The sequence below is a fragment of the Leptinotarsa decemlineata genome, unplaced genomic scaffold (assembly GCF_025532065.1).
Source record: "Leptinotarsa decemlineata unplaced genomic scaffold, Ldec_3_MD MMD2_tig00026354_RagTag_RagTag, whole genome shotgun sequence".
Lineage (NCBI taxonomy): Eukaryota > Metazoa > Arthropoda > Insecta > Coleoptera > Chrysomelidae > Leptinotarsa > Leptinotarsa decemlineata.
Window position 1 is genome coordinate 8,838,077 of NW_027412702.1, and position 19,679 is coordinate 8,857,755.

Consider the following 19,679-nt stretch of genomic DNA (forward strand, 5'->3'; position numbering starts at 1 on the left):
ATACATTCCCGAGAGGAAAAGAGGAAGTCCAGGGACACCCTGTATAAATGTCCGCGGCTTCGCCCGCGTAGAATTGGATTTGTCATATTGAGTTTCGTGACAGACCATTTAAAAGAAATAGTCACAATATTTTTTTATCAACCCAAAACTTCAGGTTTCCAACTTCAAAACTGACGAAATTCAATACAATCTTTAAACTCCTATTTTTCTCCCTTGAGGGTGGAAATTCCTGACGTGGAAATTCCAGACGTCGTTGACAGTAGATTTCCAGCTTTAAAACTGACGAAATTCAATACAATCTTTATTCCCGAGTCCTTGATGCTTATTTACGCTATACAACGAACCTACCTGTATATTTCAAGATTCTAGGTTTAGTAGCTTCGGCTGAGTGTCAGTCAATCAATAGGCAGGTACCCACTTATACAATATTGAATAGTATCAGCCAAAAAAAAAAACTGAAAGGATTAGAATGAAATATATTGGGAATCCTACTAATATTATAAATGCGTAGTTTGTGAGGATGGATGAATGTAATGTATGTAATTACGTTTTTTAATTTTTCACGCCCAAACAGCTCAACGGATTCAAATGTAAGATGCGGTATATAGATAGGTCATGACCTGGAATAACACATAGAGTAAGTTCCCACGCTAACGCGGATAGAACAGCGGGGGACAGCTATAGTATTGTACCTACTGATTGACTGACATTCTTATAGTAACGTACAGTCGAAGCTACTGAATCAAAATCTTGAAATATGCAAGTAGGTTCTTTATATAGCGTAAATAAGCATCAAGAAAAAGACTCGGGAATAAAGATTGTATTGCATTTCGTCAGTTTTAAAGCTGGAAATCTACTGTCAACGACGTCTGCCCGCGTTCAGGTCGCGTTCTCGGCAATGGCAGCTTCATTGATTAGACCGCCCGTCTACCCCTGAGCATCGTACCCCGTCGTCTTACAGTAGAAGCGCCGCGTAATGGCTCACTGCGTTGCGTCAAGTTAATGTTATCGTAATAACTTTTTAATGATTCTTCCAAATTACTTAGTGTAAAAGACAAAGTTTATCCATATTAAATATTTGAAACGACAATTGTATCAATTTTATAAGAATTTGACAGTTATTCTAAAATGTACATTGTAAAAAAAAGTATCCAATTTAATTGAATTTATGGGTCAGTATTTTGCATATGGTGGCTTACACATAAGTGGTAGATATATGCTATCGCGGACTTTCATTCAGAATTATTTAAGGTAATCAATCTTACGGTACATCATCTTCATGTAATTCAGAGAGCAAGAATTTTTCCGACTTACTTAATACTTATCGTTACGATATGACCAAAATTACACAAAACCTTTGTAAATTGTAGCCTATATGTTATTCTGATGTATAAGCTGTATTTATGTAAAATTTCATCTAAATCCGTTCAGTCGTTTAGGCGTGGAAGAGCCACAAACATACATACATACATCCATCCTCACAAATTTTCACATTTATAATATTAGTATAGATATAGAACTATAGATATGCATAATTGGTTTCAATTTTTAAATTTTTCAGTGAATTATGGTCATCGATAAGATGACCTGGTTTCTGTAAAAACCCTGTTATTGTTTGTGTTTATAATTAGTTCCATTACTGACCTTGACAATGAACTTGACTTGCTAGCAGGAAAATCCCATTTCCATGTAGATAAAGGTTCAATATTAACCACATCCTCAAATGTTTCAGATTTGATTTGATTTGAAGCGCTACAGTTCCTGTGATTGGAAATCTCCATAGTTACAAAATATAATAAAGAACTTTGTTCTTATTATTAAAAGTTGACGTGAACCATCATAATATTGATGACAGATGATTTGAAAATCTATAATCTGTAAAAGTCTGCATAAATTTCTCCTTGACAGTCTGATAGTGATATCAGAAGTTTCAGTAAAAAATTCCAAAAGTAGAATGTATACATTGAGCAAATAGGTTTTTAAAGGCAAATGCAAATTAACGCTTTTTTTACCATAGCTGTACAAAGTTCAGGTTACAAAATTTATTTCACATTATGTGATGCAATATACCGATACTTGATGAAAATCCATAATAAATGTATTCAAATTTAACTTTTGTTTGTATGAGAGTAGATTCTGGATAGTTATTGGGTGAATGTCTCATTACATAAATATACAAAACAGATTGCTAGTGCTCTAATAGCAAGTGTCTTTTGACAGTGACGTCGATGTATTTCTATATGCTAATACCCAACCCTATTTGCCTTTTCGCTTTCCCATACGTTCTTCTTTATTTATCCTCGTTTACGACGTAAAAAATCTTTGACATGTTCATCAACCCGACCTCTTATTGACACAACCGACTATAGAGAGGAGTTTGTTTGGAAACGTGCAAGACTCTGTCGATTGTTTGACGTGTTCATCATCATCAGTCTCGAACAAAAAGAATACGTCGCGTATGTTTGTTCGAGGTATTCCGTGATTTTATGATGGGCAAACACTTCGGGAAGAAAGAAAGTTTCGAGATAACTGTTGTGAGCTTACGTCCGATTGAATTGCAGAGCCTTGACAAACAACGATTGAAAAAGATTACGTCAGGCATGGACTGGCCATTTATCCCGAACGAATCAGTTTGAAAAAAATATGTTTTTCCATCAACCAGCTGTCGCACCCCTACGAACGACAACCCTCATAAATCGAAACTTGTGCGAGCTAAGGATTAACGAGGTCGTACCTTTTAACGTGTAATTCCTAACGCTGGTTGAACGATAGCAAGTGAAAATCGATCGTTCAGAATGATTGAAATAATTGAAAAAACAGAAAATTCTCTGAAAAATCGAACTGAAACTCGTCGAAAAGCAGCTGTTCAACGTAATAACTGGACCATTGAAAAATGTTGAGCTGTGTGAAATCAGAGCTCATAAACAAAGCATAAATAATCCGACACCATAAGCGTGATCATCAATGGTGCAGTTGAGCCACATGTAAATTGCTGGACTCAACTGTTTTTTAAACTTGAGTATAAGGTACCATGGAAATCTCCTCTCGACGCCATCTCTGGGGTCGATAGACAACTTACTTCGCTTAATCAAGACAAACTAGATTCACCACATCAGTCTGTTGCAATAATGAATGAAAAGCCCCACTGAATGCGAGATGGACCAGAGGGAAAATCGGGTAATTGGGCCAAAATTTTTTGAGGGTGAGTTGACTTTGTAATTTTTAGTGACAACATTTAGTCCGCTACTGAAAATATTTTCTAGTTAAGTTAATCCAAATATACCACATAGTTTTTTTGTGGTCTCTACAGGATTGAGCACCACCGCTTAAGAGTTCCTATAAGATAATATTCAGATTCTCGAATAGATGGATAGATCGACGAGGTGCGTTGGCCAGTTGAATCACATGACTTAATCCCGCTGGATTTTCCTCACGGAGTCGCATAAAAAAAGTTAGCCGAAGAAAAACTGTAAACATACCAGACTTTAAAGCTAGATTAACGGCAGAAATGTACCTATAATTCCACATATGTTTGTGAAAGTTGGAAAATGAATTTAATTATAGGCGTTTTAGGTTTTCACAGTGTATATACGTGTCTCAATATGATAAAAAAATCAACTACACAACGAAGCCGTAGTGCAACTAGAATGCGGAATATTGCGATTCAATCCACTGCAAATGAAGATGGAATCGCATCAGAAGAGAGTTCTGTTCAGTGTTCTGTTTTTGCAATATATCTCCTGTTTTAACTCACGAGTCCAACTGTTTGAGAGTTGAAATCTATTAATGACTCAGTTTACTTTCTACATTCATTATTAAATGATTATAAATTATTTACATGTATTAGTATATATATATATATATATATATATATATATATATATATATATATATATATATATATATATATATATATATATATATATATATATATATAATATGTTCTCTTCTGTTTTTTTTTGTATCAATCTAACGTTTTTCCCACCCAAAATCTACTGCTAGTATGAAAATACACTGGCTACACCGCCCATTTTAGTATGACACGACTTCGTGCTTCACGAACACAATGTATTTATTCGAAGGACATGCGGAGTAATATACAGTGTGTAAAAGCCAAATGGAATAAATTTATTATTTCGGTTACTGTACATATTTAAAAAATACCCGAGACACGTCAAATGTAAATTATAATTTGACATTCTTCAACGTAAAAATGCCACCCATACCTTCAACCCCCTTCGAATGACAGGTACAACCCCCAATTTTTTAAATGGGAAGTATAGGTTTGTGATATAGTGTTTGAAAGGTCTCTCCATTCTCTACTCAAAAATGTTATCGCTTTCAAGTTAATTGAACAATTTAAATTAAAATCGTGTGGTTTTTGAAATCCGATAAAATACACTCAAAAACTAAAATGTAATGCAAAACGTAATGAAATGTTCGAAATGTTCACCGCGAACGTCTTGGCAACATCCTAATCTCAAATGAAACTTAACAGTATTTAATATATCAGGCGTAACCGATCTAATATCAAGCGTTATTCGTCATTCAAATCTGAAGGTTTAGTTTTGTACACATTGTACTTTTCATGTCTCCATCAAAAGAAATATAATGATGAAAGATCAGGTGATCGCGCTGGCCATTCAATCGATCCTCCCTTCCCTATCCACCGATTGGGAAATGTATCGAGGTATTGCCGGACATTATCTTGGTAATTTGGTGGTGCTCCATCCTGGTGAAATCATATTGCATTCACTGGAACCTCGGGTTTTCTGGATCAGGATATAAATTTGCTAAACTTGGAATGACATCATTTTCAAGTAGTGCCAAATAATTATCGCCATTCAAGTTGCCCTCAATGAAAAAGGGGTCATTGATATGGTTACCTACAATCCCTGCCCAAACATTAACCTTTTGAGGGTATGGCGTGTGTTCTTCTCTCATCCAGTGAGGATTTTCCGTTGACCAGTAGCGGCAATTTTGGCGATTAGCATGACCGTTAAGAGAAAAAGTACACTCATCAGAATACATAACGTCTTCTAATTGGATGATATTGTTATCCCACATGTCCATCATTTGCTCACAAAAATAAGTTCTTCTATCAAAATCGTCTTCCATGAGCCCTGAGTAGGTATCATTTCATAGCGATGCATTTCATTTTCTTTTAATATGTTTACTATCGATGTATGGCTAACATTGAATAGTGGATGCCTGTCTACTCGATGTATGTGGGTTTTCCTCAAACTCAAGTATCATATCTAATTTGAGTTTATCACTCATTGCATTGGCAGCTGCTTTTTTTATCTGCCCCACATGAACAAGCTCGCGAAACTGCTTCTATGTTTTGCTTACTGTTCCTTGAGATATGGGCGGTAAATTAGGAAATTTCTCATGAAATAGGCGAGATACTTCCTGATGTGTTCGAGTTTTTATCTCCGTAACCAATCATATGTAAAACTGTTATTTTATACATTTCCGTTAATCTAACCATTTGTCAGACTTGAAGTTAACGAACTTTAAACTTAAATTAAAATACTGATAACTAATGTTGTAACATACAAAACAAGTTGTCAAGGCCTTTCAAACTAACGGTGCCACGGAAATTATTTACAGTTTTTTAAAGGATACCATCTAAAAAATCATTGCTATGGTTTTTGCTTACTTTCTTATCATCAATACCTCGACATGAAATAATAAGGTTTGAGTGTATTTTATCGAATTTCTGTAACCACATGATTTTATTGAAAGCGATAACATTTTTGAATAGAGAATGAAGATACTTTTCAAACGATATATCACAAGCCTATACTTCCCATTTAAGGAATTGGGGGTTGTACCTATCATTCGACGGGGGTCGAAGGTAGGGGTAGCATTTGTCCGTTGAAGTATGTCAAATTATAATTTAAATTTGAAGTGTTTCGGGATTTTGTTGAAATATGTACCGTAACCAAAATAATGAATTTATTCTATTTGGCTTTCACACACATATAATATTCACTAACTGTATCAAGTTCTAACATTTAAAAATATATTTTGTAGACCATTCCTGAATACCTTTCGACGAACCCACGTCATTATTTGTCTATTGTGTACATACTTTGTACAAATATCGCAGCATAAAGGAAACGCCGACATAGATACACACAGAGTAGTAACACACAGTTCATTTATATAGTATATTCGAGATGATACTAATTGCTTGCTCCTTCCGGCTTCAGGAAGACTGTTCCTAGAAAACTCATGAGGTAATAATTATTAGGTTGATGAGGAAATGAGATCTTGGAGCTATTTTTGCAAGTTGTTACGAAAGATCTGACGTAATCAAATTATCGTTATTTGTAAGTGGCGTATGACCATAAAAATGTAGAGAGCTACTCATTTCCAACTAAAACTTTCAAATGATTGAGAACATTGGTTGATCTTGACTTTTGTTCTTCAACATGTGGCGATACGCCGTTACATTATTCGACTACTGTTTTAACGGTTGTTTTTTTTTCAGGTTGAAAGACGACAAGTTGTATCCATGGGCTCTGGAAATATCTTCTCTCATTCTGGTTCCGGAGAGCGCCAATCAAACGATCTACACTCAGTCTCTTTCGGAAAAGGATGCCGGCAACTATACGTGTGTTCTCAAAAACGATACCGTCATCCATAGCCACACTATCCACCTGAGAGTGTTCGGTAAGTTAAAAATATCCAGTTTCTGTATTCATCTTTGTATATGAAGTGTCAACAGGAAACACTATTACTAAGGATGAAGAGGGTTCACCTTGAAAAACCACCAGAACAACAGACCACACCAGAACAAAAATTCTGTCTCTCGACGCGCGTTTCGTTAATCGAGATACCTAGTATAGATATTAATAACAAAATGTTTGTCTACAATATGTTTTCTACACTTCTATGTATCTAGCATTTTACCACAGATGTTCATAATTGTACTTACTAAATGCCACCTCGAAGACCCATTCTATCAGTTTTCACTGCACAGCGATGTCTTCGAAAGTAGACGTGTTCCCCACCATGTTGTCCCTGGAATAGCTCCGATCCCATTCTGTATAGTGATGCACAACAATATCTTAACTCTCAACAATTTTTGAAGATGCTATTATACACTTTTTTCTATTACATTTACTTCATTTAGATAAAAAACAAAAACTTTCCATTTGAGATCTCTGAAAACTATGGTTCCATTGGTCTTTCAATAGTGCTGGAACATTGCTCGCAGTCCGAATAGAAAAGCATTAAACTGGTACAGATCATCTGCAGCAGAACAGCTGTCTTTTTCTAATCGTCGTGATGCCGTGAAATAAGTTCTGCTCAACCACGAGGAAAAGGAGAGATCTTCATGCTGTTATTTAATGGTCTGCTTCGAGTTGTCCAGTAGAATATGTCGATCATCCAACAAAAATCCTGTGAAATTAAAACGAGGTGCAAGATTGTTGAAATAAATGCAATAAAGATGAGAGAAAAACACAATCAGGTGATGAGGCTGTGTGAGGCTTCTGCTTCTAGCAGAATAATTCAGGAGGTAACCAATACCACCTAACTTAGACTATGCCGACAAGCTGTAGGTTAGGTTAGGTTAGGTCCAAAGTGAGTGGGTCTATTCGACCCTCCACTACAACCCCCAAGGATTTATTGTGGCTCACACCTATTCACACTCGACCAAATAAACCCAGCTTCTTAACGAAGCCGATTAGTTTGTATGGTGAGTGGTCTTTCAGGTCAGATGGTAGGAGTACGGCTCTGCCGATCTCTAAAAACCTGATTCGGTCCCTAGCGGGGCAGGCACAAAGTATATGCTCTGCTGTTTCATCATCAATGAGGTAGTCGGATAGTCAAGGTCCAAATTACCACCTTGATACCCGCGACAACCTTCCGTTAGGAAACAATAGAACCACATAGGTTCTGTCATTCCCGTGTCCAGCGGGGTTACGTGGAAGCAGGCATCCGATGGCCGGTTTGCTCAACCCCCACATCCCAAACAAATGCACTTGCCAAAAACAGCATGCACAGTGGTTCAGGCAGTGGAATATGAACAAGGACAGCCAACTCGCCCGACAAACTTTAAGTCGAACGTATCGATCATATCAACTTTGTCGATTGAAACAAATGAATTTTGTGCTGTTGGCAACACCGTTATCAACGACCCCTCATAATTCTTTCACTCTACATTGAATTCGCACACAATTCCTTGTAACCCACATCGCCTACTACGATGACAAACGACGTGGTCGGACCCAGGTGGCCACTCTCCGCTGTGCTGCGGGGGCAAATCCATTATTTCCTCGAAGAAAAAAGATCATGGGACATGCTACACTCGAATGCAGGTGACGCTCTTTTTTTAATTGAAATTACGTAGGATGATGCGATGTCGAGTTTCTAACTGATCACGTACGACGTGAAATTCGAAGCAACGAGCGGAATAACGAGACTCGTTTCCAATTATCGCCGTGACTAATATTCCGTTGGCGGTATACAAGAAAAATGTAGTTTTTCTGTTGTTAATTTTCGGTATTGGAAACAATTATTACCTACTACTGAAACGAATACAGTGGGACCACTTTTCAATCGAACATTTGAAATATAGTAAAATGGAATAAAATATTTTTTCCAGAAGTGTCTGGTTAAAAAACTAATAGAAACTAGATGCAATAGAAAAAGCAAAGGGCATGTGAAAAATACCTACTCCAGTCGCTACTGAATAGTAAAGCTTATATAGTAACAAACACAAAAACAATGCTAAAATTCTAAATTGAATCTGCTGCATCTAACTATTTGATGCAACTTACAAACCTCGCGATAACTATATTAACGAAGTCAACAAAAAACTCTCGAGATACATTTCTAAATGTGGCTGTAGTAGTCATTTCAGTCCCTGTAAATGTAACCACAAATAAACTACATCAATAATGTTAAATTGTATTTTCCATAAATATACTTTTTTGGCAACCGGCCGGGAAGTACCCACTTTCCGGACGGTTTTTCTTTGAGAAAAAAACATTTTTCCGGCCTAGTCCGAGAAGAATCACATCGTTGTTGTCATTGTTAATATGAAAATCTTTGTAGGAATGGTTTTGGTAAATGCAGTTGATCATTGCCATAGCAGTGAAATGATGAAAGTTTGCTTGGTTTGTGTTCGCAATTATCGTAAAAAACTATGTAAAGCAGCGATAGTAAATTTCAAAATGTGCCTTAAGAAATTTTCAATGTAGCAGCTGCTGCTACAGCACAATTATTGCCTGAAAAATCAAAATCCAAGCACGAAAACGTTTATGATTTGTTCTCGAAATGGATGGATATGTAGAAATGGAAAACTATTACAAAGAATGTAATTTTGGCTTATTTGGCGCAAAAATCTGAAACTGTCAAATCCTCTACCTTGTGGAGCATATACTCTATTTAAGAAAATATCATTTTAGTGAAGAAAAATGTAAACATAACCACTTTCCCAAAGTTTATTGCATTTCTCAAACGGAAGAGAGGTGGTTGTAGAATAACGAAATAAGAAGTCTTCAACAGCGAGTAAATCAACACATTCATTAGGGAAGCAAATAATGAAACATCTAATGCTGAAGGTAATTTTAACAAAATATTATGATTATAGGATGTAAAAGTATCAACTTTTGCTTTATTTTTAGATAGCAACTAGCCGGTGCGTGAAGAAGGGAAGAACTAACAAAAATGTCAGTTGATATAATAAAAGACATGGCAGACGTGTTGCTTGTGAAAATACCAGATTCCAAAATACATATTGAAAGAACTTTTGTTATAATTGGTCAATGAAACCTCCCGTTGTATAGGCAATATTTATATTTATGGCCATCCCATACTCCACATAACAGATTGTTCGTGAATTACAAATGAGGGAAATGTTCGATTCAATCTGTTGGGAATCCCGGATTGAAAATCGCAGAAATTTTAAATTTTCATAATGCTAGGAATTACACAGGCCATAGCATTAGTCGAACTTCAGCGATGTTATTTGATGATGGAAACATCACAAATTTGAAGAGACACGGTGTCTGGAAGTATACCAATGTCGCTGAAGGATATATAGACAATTCACTTACAAAATCAAAATTGCCAAGACCATTACAACATTATCAGATGAAAACAACAATGTGAAACGGAAACTTTACCTTCTTGTTCTGACTTCAACAAAAGGCATTTAGACATACCAAGCAATTCAAGTAGATTGAATACCTTCAACATTAGCAATTGATCGAATTTTCATACAAATATTAATATAAATAAGAGTGAGAATGTTTCTGTTGATACCTTTCTTCTGTTCGAATTTCAATAATCAATACAAATGAGAATTGAAATGTTAAAAATTTTGTTCTAAAAAGAAATGTAGTAAACAAATTTCTCTCATTGATTTATTTTTATCAATGATTGCCGACAAAATAGTGTACGTAAAACGCCCAAAAACAGTTTTTTGGGCTCGCAAACTCTACTCGTCCAAAAAAACAGTATTTTGGTTGACCAGTAATAATTAAAGAAATTGGTAACATTTTTTCCATTTGTTCCTAATCGAACAAAAGTATCCAATACTCAAAGCCGTTAACCTTAGAGAATTTCCCACACGTTTCCGGTGAAAGTACGCCCAGTTCCATTTCAGTACAGCGACAAGGTGTACCTTTTTGTCTCTCGCGACCAGCACTCGATAAAGCTCTTTGCACAATGATTTGTCGTGGGGCGATATTTTTTTAACATTCACATGCAAATTCGAGTCATTCCAAAAGCATGGCGACATGATTAATGAGACAGGTGATGCTCGTGCACAGAGATTTATTCATAAATTCTAAGCCGGTAGGTGTCGGAATGGGATAAATTAGTTTTGCATTCGACTCGATCAATTCAAACCAATTAGAACAGATTATGTAATGGAATTCAGTGAATGAATTTTAGATTGGAGATATCGGAAGCTGAAATGCTGAATGATTTGCCTATTCAAATATTTAGATTACTGGGTTGCATTGGAAATGATAGATAGTTTAAATAAATACAATTATTTTTCTCATTTACACAAAATTTGTAATGATTTTTTCGTACAAAGTACAAATACCGTAGGACAAGAAAAATCGTATCTATCGATCATAAGATTAAAGCAGAGAATACATTTTTAGCTCATTATTCGACTTCCCTCCATAGCGCCTGAGGAATTGTTCACTTTTCTGCAATTTGAACTGGGAGTTCAAGAAAACATGTGCAATCTTGATATCATGAGGAGTATGCTGTTACAAATCATTTCGAAATGGATATGAACGTTTAATTACACTATTTACAATCAACCTATTTACAATCATCAATTGTTAACAAAGTCTTTCAAATGTTTACATATTTTGTTCAAATGTTAACTAATGATTTTTTTTTCTGAAAATAATATGATTTTAATGGTAAATATACGTTTATTCCCTTCAAGAAGTAATGCTAGGTTAATTTCCAAGTGACCCACCACTAAGGGTTATTGTGGGTCTTTGTGCGATGGATTCTGCTGGTTATATTACCCTCCTACAGAGGAGATGGATGTCGAGCTCACGACTCCAACTGAAGAAGTTAGAACTTCTCAACTCTCCAACTCCTGATCCAATAACTGAACCTAAAAAAAGTTTGGTGGTGCAGTCAGGAAACGACTGAGTCATCTCCTCGAGAGCGGGGTACCTCATGAAACCGCCTCGCACCAAATTCTTGAGCGGCGTACGCAGAATCTGTCTTAAGTGGAGGAACAAACCCCCCATGAGCAGGTTACCAAACGTTTGCGCTCAAGTGATGATTCACCAAAACCAGAGGCGAAAAAGCCCTGCACGTTTGAATCTAAGGCATCGTCAGGTGTAGTTGACGTGCAAAAACCCTCATATGGGAAGGTTGTCGCGGGTATCATATTGGGAATCTTGCACTTTGACTATCCGACTACCTTATTAATGAGGAAACAGCAGAGCATATACTTTATGCCTGCCCTGCTGGGCACCGAATCAGGTTTTTTAGAGTTCGGCAGAGCCGTACTCTAACCATCTGACCTGAAAGACTACTCACCATACAAACTAAGTTAAGAAGCTGGGTTTATTTGGTCGAGTGTGAATAGGTTGCGGTGAAGGGTCGAATGGACCCACTCACTTTGGACCTATCCTAACCTAAGGGTTATTGTGACTCGTACTAATTCAAAGTACACCTATTGAGTTCAGCTTCTTAATATATTTGATGTTGTTTGGTGGGTGATCGATCAGGTGTTCTGTCAAAAGAGTGAAACTCTGCCAAACACAAAAAACTTATTCGATCAGCTGTGAGGTAGAATAGAGTATATGCTCTGCTTTTAAAGAGATAATTCTAGGCTGTTTCATCTTGCAAACATCTTCGTATAATGATTCGGACGATATATTGACCTGTAAGTAGGTCTGTTAAGACAACGTACGTCATCACTGCTATAGTCTAAAACTTATTGGATGGAGTCGGTTCCAGATCTTCAATTTTTTTAGGCGGGACAAAAACCGAAAAATGAAGCCTCCGCCCACTTATATTCATTTTTACTTTCATCATCTTTATAATTTCAGCTATCAGATGTCCACTAATTGATATACATTTGGACATAGGCCTTCCGGAAATAATGCATCTCGCTGTTCTTTCTCTATTCTTTATGTGTACAATAAAAATAAAAAATCAAATATATTATTGCATATTTATAACTGAGAATACAATTTTACTCTTCGAGCTTTTTGTTCAGCAAATACACTTATGGCTTCGCCATAATTGAACTCATGTGCAATTGGATTTTCTATCGCTAAGATTGCAAGATTCGATAAGCGTTTCTGGCTCATAGAAGATCGGAAGTAATTTTTAATTACTTTTAATTTGCTAAATCTTCACTCACAGCTAGTAGGAAACAGTGTAAATTCGCAGAGCAATACACATATTAGGAAAAGCATCCTGCAAATCATGCGCATAGATCTGTTGCAAGAGATGAAAACCGTTTTTCTATATCATCGAAAAAAGTTGAGGTTGCTCTTTGAAAACTTGAGTTCCTGGCAGAATTCAACGGTGCTTGAATCTCGCATGTATTTTCGAGCCAGATCTGCCCCATACTTTCGCAGTTCTTCAATTGACATTTTCAAAATATTAGCACGATCAAACCTCTTTTTAATTTCTGATATGATTCGATTGAATACCATCATCAATCTTCAGAAAATTGTTGAACAGGGTTGTAATGTTTGTAATTCATCTTCACACATTCCATCCAAATGTTTTTTACGTTTCGGAATTGTTTTTTTTGCAAAATAGGCTCAACAACACAGTTTTTCCAGCAACTTCTCCAGCCTCTTTGATCCAATATTTCATTTTTTGCATAGTTTTGGACAGACCATCCGTTAGTGCCACGGAAAAGGCAAGGATAAAATCTTCTTTCTGAATTTCTATAATCACTCAATTAATTTCGCGGAGAATTTTTATAGCAGTTAAGAGATGGCCTGCTCGTATTGAGCTTCTGAGAAGTTTGATTAACTTCTTCTGAGGCTTCCTCTATTTTTGGCAAATTGTTTAATTGGGCATTCACAGCGACATGTTTGCCAACAATCTCGCCTGAATACTTTATTTTGAATTTGTTTTAACCTATTTTTTCATAATGTCCACCTAGTAGTGGAGCCAACAAAAATGTTATATACTTTTTGAATCAGTCCAAATAGGCTAATAGTTTTCTGGCATTATGAGCCAGAATGAACACCTACAAGCTATAAGGAGTGAGCCAAGCGCGGTACGAACTCGGCCAGCTCATTCCTTTCTGCGATCCTGGCTTGTACTTCTTTATAGATGTCGGCCGCATTATCATAAGATTGGCCACGACATGATCCAATGTCTAATATGATTGATTAGTACTAAATGAATATTACTGGAGTTTTTTCCCAACACCAAACTGTTATTGCAACACTTCGACACGTGTTTCGATCACGAAGTGATCATCTTCAAGAGGATGATCAAACTAACTAGTTTGATCTTCAAACTAACTAGTTTGATCTTTCTCTTGAAGATGATCACTTGGTGATCGAAACACGTGTCGAGGTGTTACATTATATAAGCTCGGCTTCCCGACCTAAGAGGGCAGTTCAGAGAGTATATTGAGCAGCTAAAGAAGAAATTCAAATAGTGGAAATAAATTAAGCGTTAGTTGCTAAGTGTTGTAAAATAAATTAGTTTGTGATTAACTGAAATATTGTTGGAAATAATTTTTTCAAGACAGTTAATTCGTTAATTTGTCACAATACGTTGTTAAATTTATTGAAATATTTCAATACATTCCATAATATTCAGAAACGATTCTGTATTCTTGAGAATTGAAAACTAATATCTTTGTTTCAGAAAAAGTACCCGATGATCCGAAAATAACCTACATTTCAAGAGATACCATCACGGCTGTGGGACAAAGTTTGAGACTATTTTGCGAGGCATTTGCTGGTGAGTAAATCTATTGTTGGTCTTCTAGGAAATCCTGGATCTAATCCATGATTTCGTTATTAAAGTAGATCCAACAACAATGTCCTTTGCAGGAACTCCTGCCATCATTGTAAGAGTTAATTAATCTCATGAATTGCACATTCTGCATGGAACTTGTTCCATATTGAAAGGCACCGCTCTCGTGTAAAAGTTTACTATGAAATCTGACAATGGGAGAGGGATGGCTTTTCATCCTACATGCAGCCGACATCTCATTAGTTTCGAATATCGCTCGAACTTTTGATAGTCTCTTAAAAAGAACCGGAATTGATAATTTTTGTCAATTTTTCACGGTGTATACAGAATGTGTTCTCATTACACGGTTCAAGCGACATGAAAGGATTCTTTTTCGGTGGTCATGTTGGAAACGATCATGATGAGTTGCTCGTAACTTGAAAAAAAATTGAATCGACATAATCCAGTTATTACATGGTGCCAGCGATATTTCGGTTATTGCCTTTATAAGGACTGTTTTTTTTTCTAAGGACAAAACACAAACACTACAGGAAAATCCTTAAGGCGCTCTAAAAACGGTGCCTGTGCAAAAGTTACGATTCACGTTTTATGTACGATTCACGTACAACGACATGATTGTTCCAAGACATATTGGTGTGATTTTAACACCCCAACAAACTTAGAGAAGCAGAAAGCGGAATTTCTGGACCTAAAACAAGACTTTTCTTCTGTTCTGTGAAATCGATGTTACCCGGGTATTCATGGAAACGAGTTTTATTTGCTCCTGTAGTCTGACCAATATTCTTTTTGCTGCAATCCTTGAAGCTTATTTTATGAATCCCAGATTTTACAATTTAAATCGACTTTGAGCGTTTATGAGGACACTGTTTTTATTCGATTCTGAATTTGATGCCAAAACTGTTTTCAAACATCCTTTTCGCAAAAATATTATTTATTAAACTATTATCTTATGACAGACAACACATATAAAAATCATTATATTTCTCTCTGATTTTTTTATTATCCGTCGAGCTATCAAGATTGCTATAATGTCTGACATATCAAATAAGGTGGTAGAAATCGATTTTCAGGGCATATAGAGAAAGAATGGTTTTCTATCTTCCAGATATTTTCGTTTCGATGCGTTGAGCAATCATGAAAACTTCTTCAAATTTGAACATTTACAAAGTTTCATGCAATTCCAATGAATATACTATAGTTTATGTTGTGGTTTCAGGTGAAGTGGATCTGCCAGACGCCCACAGCGAGGCATACTGGAAAAAAATCAGTGCCAATAACTCGATTTATGATGTGCCATCTTACGCTCAACAGTTGAAAATAGACAGGTGAGTTTTCAAAAAGTAACTACTAGAATACTGAACTAACCAAAATAATTCCAAAAGTAGGTAGTTTAAGATTTTCTTAGTATCCTACAATTGGTGTGTATTACTCTTCAATGATACAGAAAAGTTAATCTTTCCAATTTATCGAATAAATTGACAGATTTGTAGCAACTATCGGTAATGGAACTTCTGGATGAAACATTATCCGACTGACATTATCCGAGGTGCCAATATTTGAAAAATATTATAATTACTGCCCGACTGGTGTGAATAAATTTAATTTTTATGATTCCATTGTAACGATTACAATCGTCAGATTTAGTTTGGTATACATAATTGTGAGAGAAAAACGTCATTTCTAAATCTCAATTGGGCACAAAAATCTTCATCGAGCCCCACGTTGGGTGCCAGTTTCAAATAAAATATTCAGCTAGATAATGTTAGTTTTCAACTCCCCATCTAAAATGATTCTTCACCTGAGTTTGAAATTCCAAAATTTTTCTCATCTATTTAAATAGATATTATTTCTTCTCCAACGTGGACAACTTTATGGCCGCTCTTCAACTCTCAATGAAATCATGTCCAAATTCTGAGTTGTAACATCATCATTATGCAAATGAGTTTAAGGTGCGAATAACACAAACAGAAACCGTTGTTCTCCCATTGTTCTGTAACTCTTCAATGGAATTTATTATTTGCGAGATGATAAAACGTTTATGACTGTCAGTAGTTGCGGTGAATTTGATGCTCTGACCCTCATAAAAAGCCGCGCAACAGTGTTTGGTATGTTGCAAAATTGTGTAACAAATACTTATGCAGGTCTCTGGAACTTATAGGGATGTCGTCCACTAATTCTCACCGTTAAATTAATGATATTTATTTCAAAATAGCTTTTAATATATAAAATTCTCGTGTCACACTGTTAGTTGCCATACTTCTCGGAAACGGCTTGACCGATTTTTATGAAATTTCATGTCTATTCGGTAGATCTGAGAATAGGTTTTTAATCTATTTTTCATACCCTTAACTGATTATGGTACACCATCCCTAACATTTTTTAAAATTTTTTGTTTTCATTTTTTCATGATGTGGCATTGAAAAATACACATAATCCCTCAATTTTTACCGTTCTATCCCCAACCCCTATTTATTAATAGCCGTTTTAGTAATTTAATCAATGTAATTCCACCGGTAATTCTCGCCAGGCGCCTACCCGTGTCACTTATCACTCAGTAACAGCACAGAGTAGGGATGCTAACGAATCCGGTCTCCTTTCTCTTTCATACAATAAGCCTTCTCTCACTCCCTACACAGTTTTCGGCCACTATTATTGTATATCCATCGAGCGTAAATACAGTTTGCGATGCCACCGAAGCTTTGAATTATCCAACAGAGTTTTTGAACTCATTGGATTTGCCAGGCATGCCACCGCATAATTTACAACTAAAGGTTGGACCGCTCTGTGATTTGAATCCATCACGGCTGTGCAACTGTGCGCGATTAGTCATCAAATGATTAATGAAAGAAGTTCCCAAGTGAATATATAAAAATACCACGAAGCCTAAGTATACGTACAGATGTGCCAATTCATTTTGGCATTGCAAATGCTAATTGGATTGGCACTCATCTTCAATGGCGTGGTAGAAGTACTCTTCTTGGCGTGTCAAGGTATTTCAGTTGACACTGATAAAACCACGGCAAAACCAGGAAACCAATCAAAACTTTCACAATAATATTATCATTTCCTTTATTGACATTTTCAGTTGTAGCATACAAGATTTAATCCAGATGAACTTAGGGACAGTAATTCGAATGTTTTTATACTTCAAGTAAACTTGTTTTCCATTTCGAATGAATTTTACTTCATAATTTTGCTCTGTAGGCAAATATTCAACACAATCTCATCTGTTACTTCAACTACAAATTTGTTTCATTATTATGCATCACATTCAAATGAAGTTGTTCCATTTCATAATTCGCTGAGTTGTCGCTGTTCTTGTCCGAACACGTAACTAGATTGCTGGTATGCTTGAATATAAATATCAATTTCGAACAATTGAACAATGTTCTCCTCAAGTCGAACGCGTATTTTGTCGCGGTGCCAAGAAATTTTAATCACCGATACCTTAACCGAACTCAACGACGATATGTACCCCTTAATAATAATAATAGTAATGTTGTTAATGTAGTCCTTCTCGACATTGATACTAAGACGCAAATCGACGCGTCTCCAGCTCCGAAAAAAGGAGAAAAATGTATTAAATATCGAAGTCCACAGATTCCAGCAGACCACTCTGTTGAAATAGTTGTTCTGATCTTGACTGGATAGATGGATAGATAGGTAGACTTTATTGAGGACAATTTACACAGTCGCAAAGTTCAAGTGAAAATACGATTCAATGAAATAAAAAAGAATTGAAAAATGTAAATATGAATAATATCACAGTCATCATTATCAACTATTCTCACAAATATGGAAGAAAAACTTTCAGTGACATGGCTCGATATCAAAAAGCAGATCCTAAAACACGATTTTCGAATATATTTCCGGTGCTGACTTCTCTAACCAATGTGGGCAAATGATTATAAAATTCAATGACTGCATATTGGGTTCCTGTGATTGTCAGTCTATGCTTAGGAAGGATGAAATTAGGTTTTAGTCTAGCAGAATATTCATTTTTGTGTTTATCATTCTCAAATTTTGATTCATACATATATGTGAATCCCATATACTGTGAGCATTTTGGTTTTTTTTCAAAATACTTTGATATGAGTCCTTATTTTGCAAATTAAACATGGCTTTCAAGATGCGTCGTAAATGTGTATTTCCACCAGATACAATTTTTACGTTTGTTCAACAATAATTGACTAAACTGTACTGTAAACTCAACTTCATTTCACTATTCTGCCAAAACACCACAAAAACTTTTAACTGAACTTCAGACTAATGTTGAAATGTATGTCGCCATATTGGCTCACTTCGTATCGCACTTTCAACTAGACCCGCCCCATCTGTCTGCTGGTATTGTTTATATATCCTAATTGAAGTATCTAGAAGCCGATAGGAATCTTCCCGAAGCGACGCGACACGTACAACGATCGAGTCACAGTCGACTGTGTCGACGATCGAGTCACAGTCGACTGTGTCGACAGTCGACACAGTCGATGACTAGCAGCGACGGCCGGCGTTATTTTTTCAGGGGATAATGTATAACACTATTATACTATATTTGAGAAATGGATGAACAGTTCCCTAGTAGGCAGTATCAATGTTTAGGTATCTTTTCAGACCTCTGATCGTATAAAACGCACTTGTAGATTTTTTGTAGATTCTGTATGTCTCATAATTTAGTTAATTACCAATAAATATATTTCTAGGTCGGTCGGTAGCCAAGCGGTTCGGCGTGGGTGCTTTGTTCACTCACTCGAATTGACTGCCGTGTTGGTCGGTGGTTCAAGCTCTAGTCTGAACGATCGATCTTCACTTGCTATCGTCCAACCCGTGTTAGGAATCACACGTTAAAAGGTAAGACCTCGTTTATCCTTAGCTCGCACAAGTTTCTACTTCTGAGGGTTGTCGTTCGTAGGGGGGCGACGGCTGGTTAACGGAAAAACAGATTTTTTTTTCATCACCTGATGAAAATTGCATTAGAATGTTTGCATTGGTGTCACTTGTCTAAAATGTCCCAAATTAGTTTTGGTAGATATTTTTTTGTAAAAAGCTCTCCAAAGTATCTCGGCTATCAATTGGCAAAATGAGACTTGAATCATCAGCACAACAAATGTGCTCGATTCTTTAAATATATCTGACAAGTCATTTATATAAATAATAAATAGTAACGGACACAGTACACTTCCTTGTGGTACAACTTTTTCTGCAATTTCTGCATGAAA

The 19,679-nt window shown here is 36.1% G+C and overlaps 1 protein-coding gene across 1 annotated transcript in view; it reads left to right on the plus strand.

The window, feature by feature from the left end:
* Positions 1 to 19,679, plus strand: part of LOC111511307 (interleukin-1 receptor accessory protein-like 1) — a 131,762-nt gene that overhangs the window by 93,085 nt on the left and 18,998 nt on the right. The window contains exons 2-4 of the mRNA XM_074184392.1: positions 6,500 to 6,681; positions 14,353 to 14,448; positions 15,680 to 15,788. Of these exons, the coding sequence (XP_074040493.1) occupies positions 6,500 to 6,681; positions 14,353 to 14,448; positions 15,680 to 15,788 (387 nt within the window). The remainder of the gene's footprint in view (positions 1 to 6,499; positions 6,682 to 14,352; positions 14,449 to 15,679; positions 15,789 to 19,679) is intronic.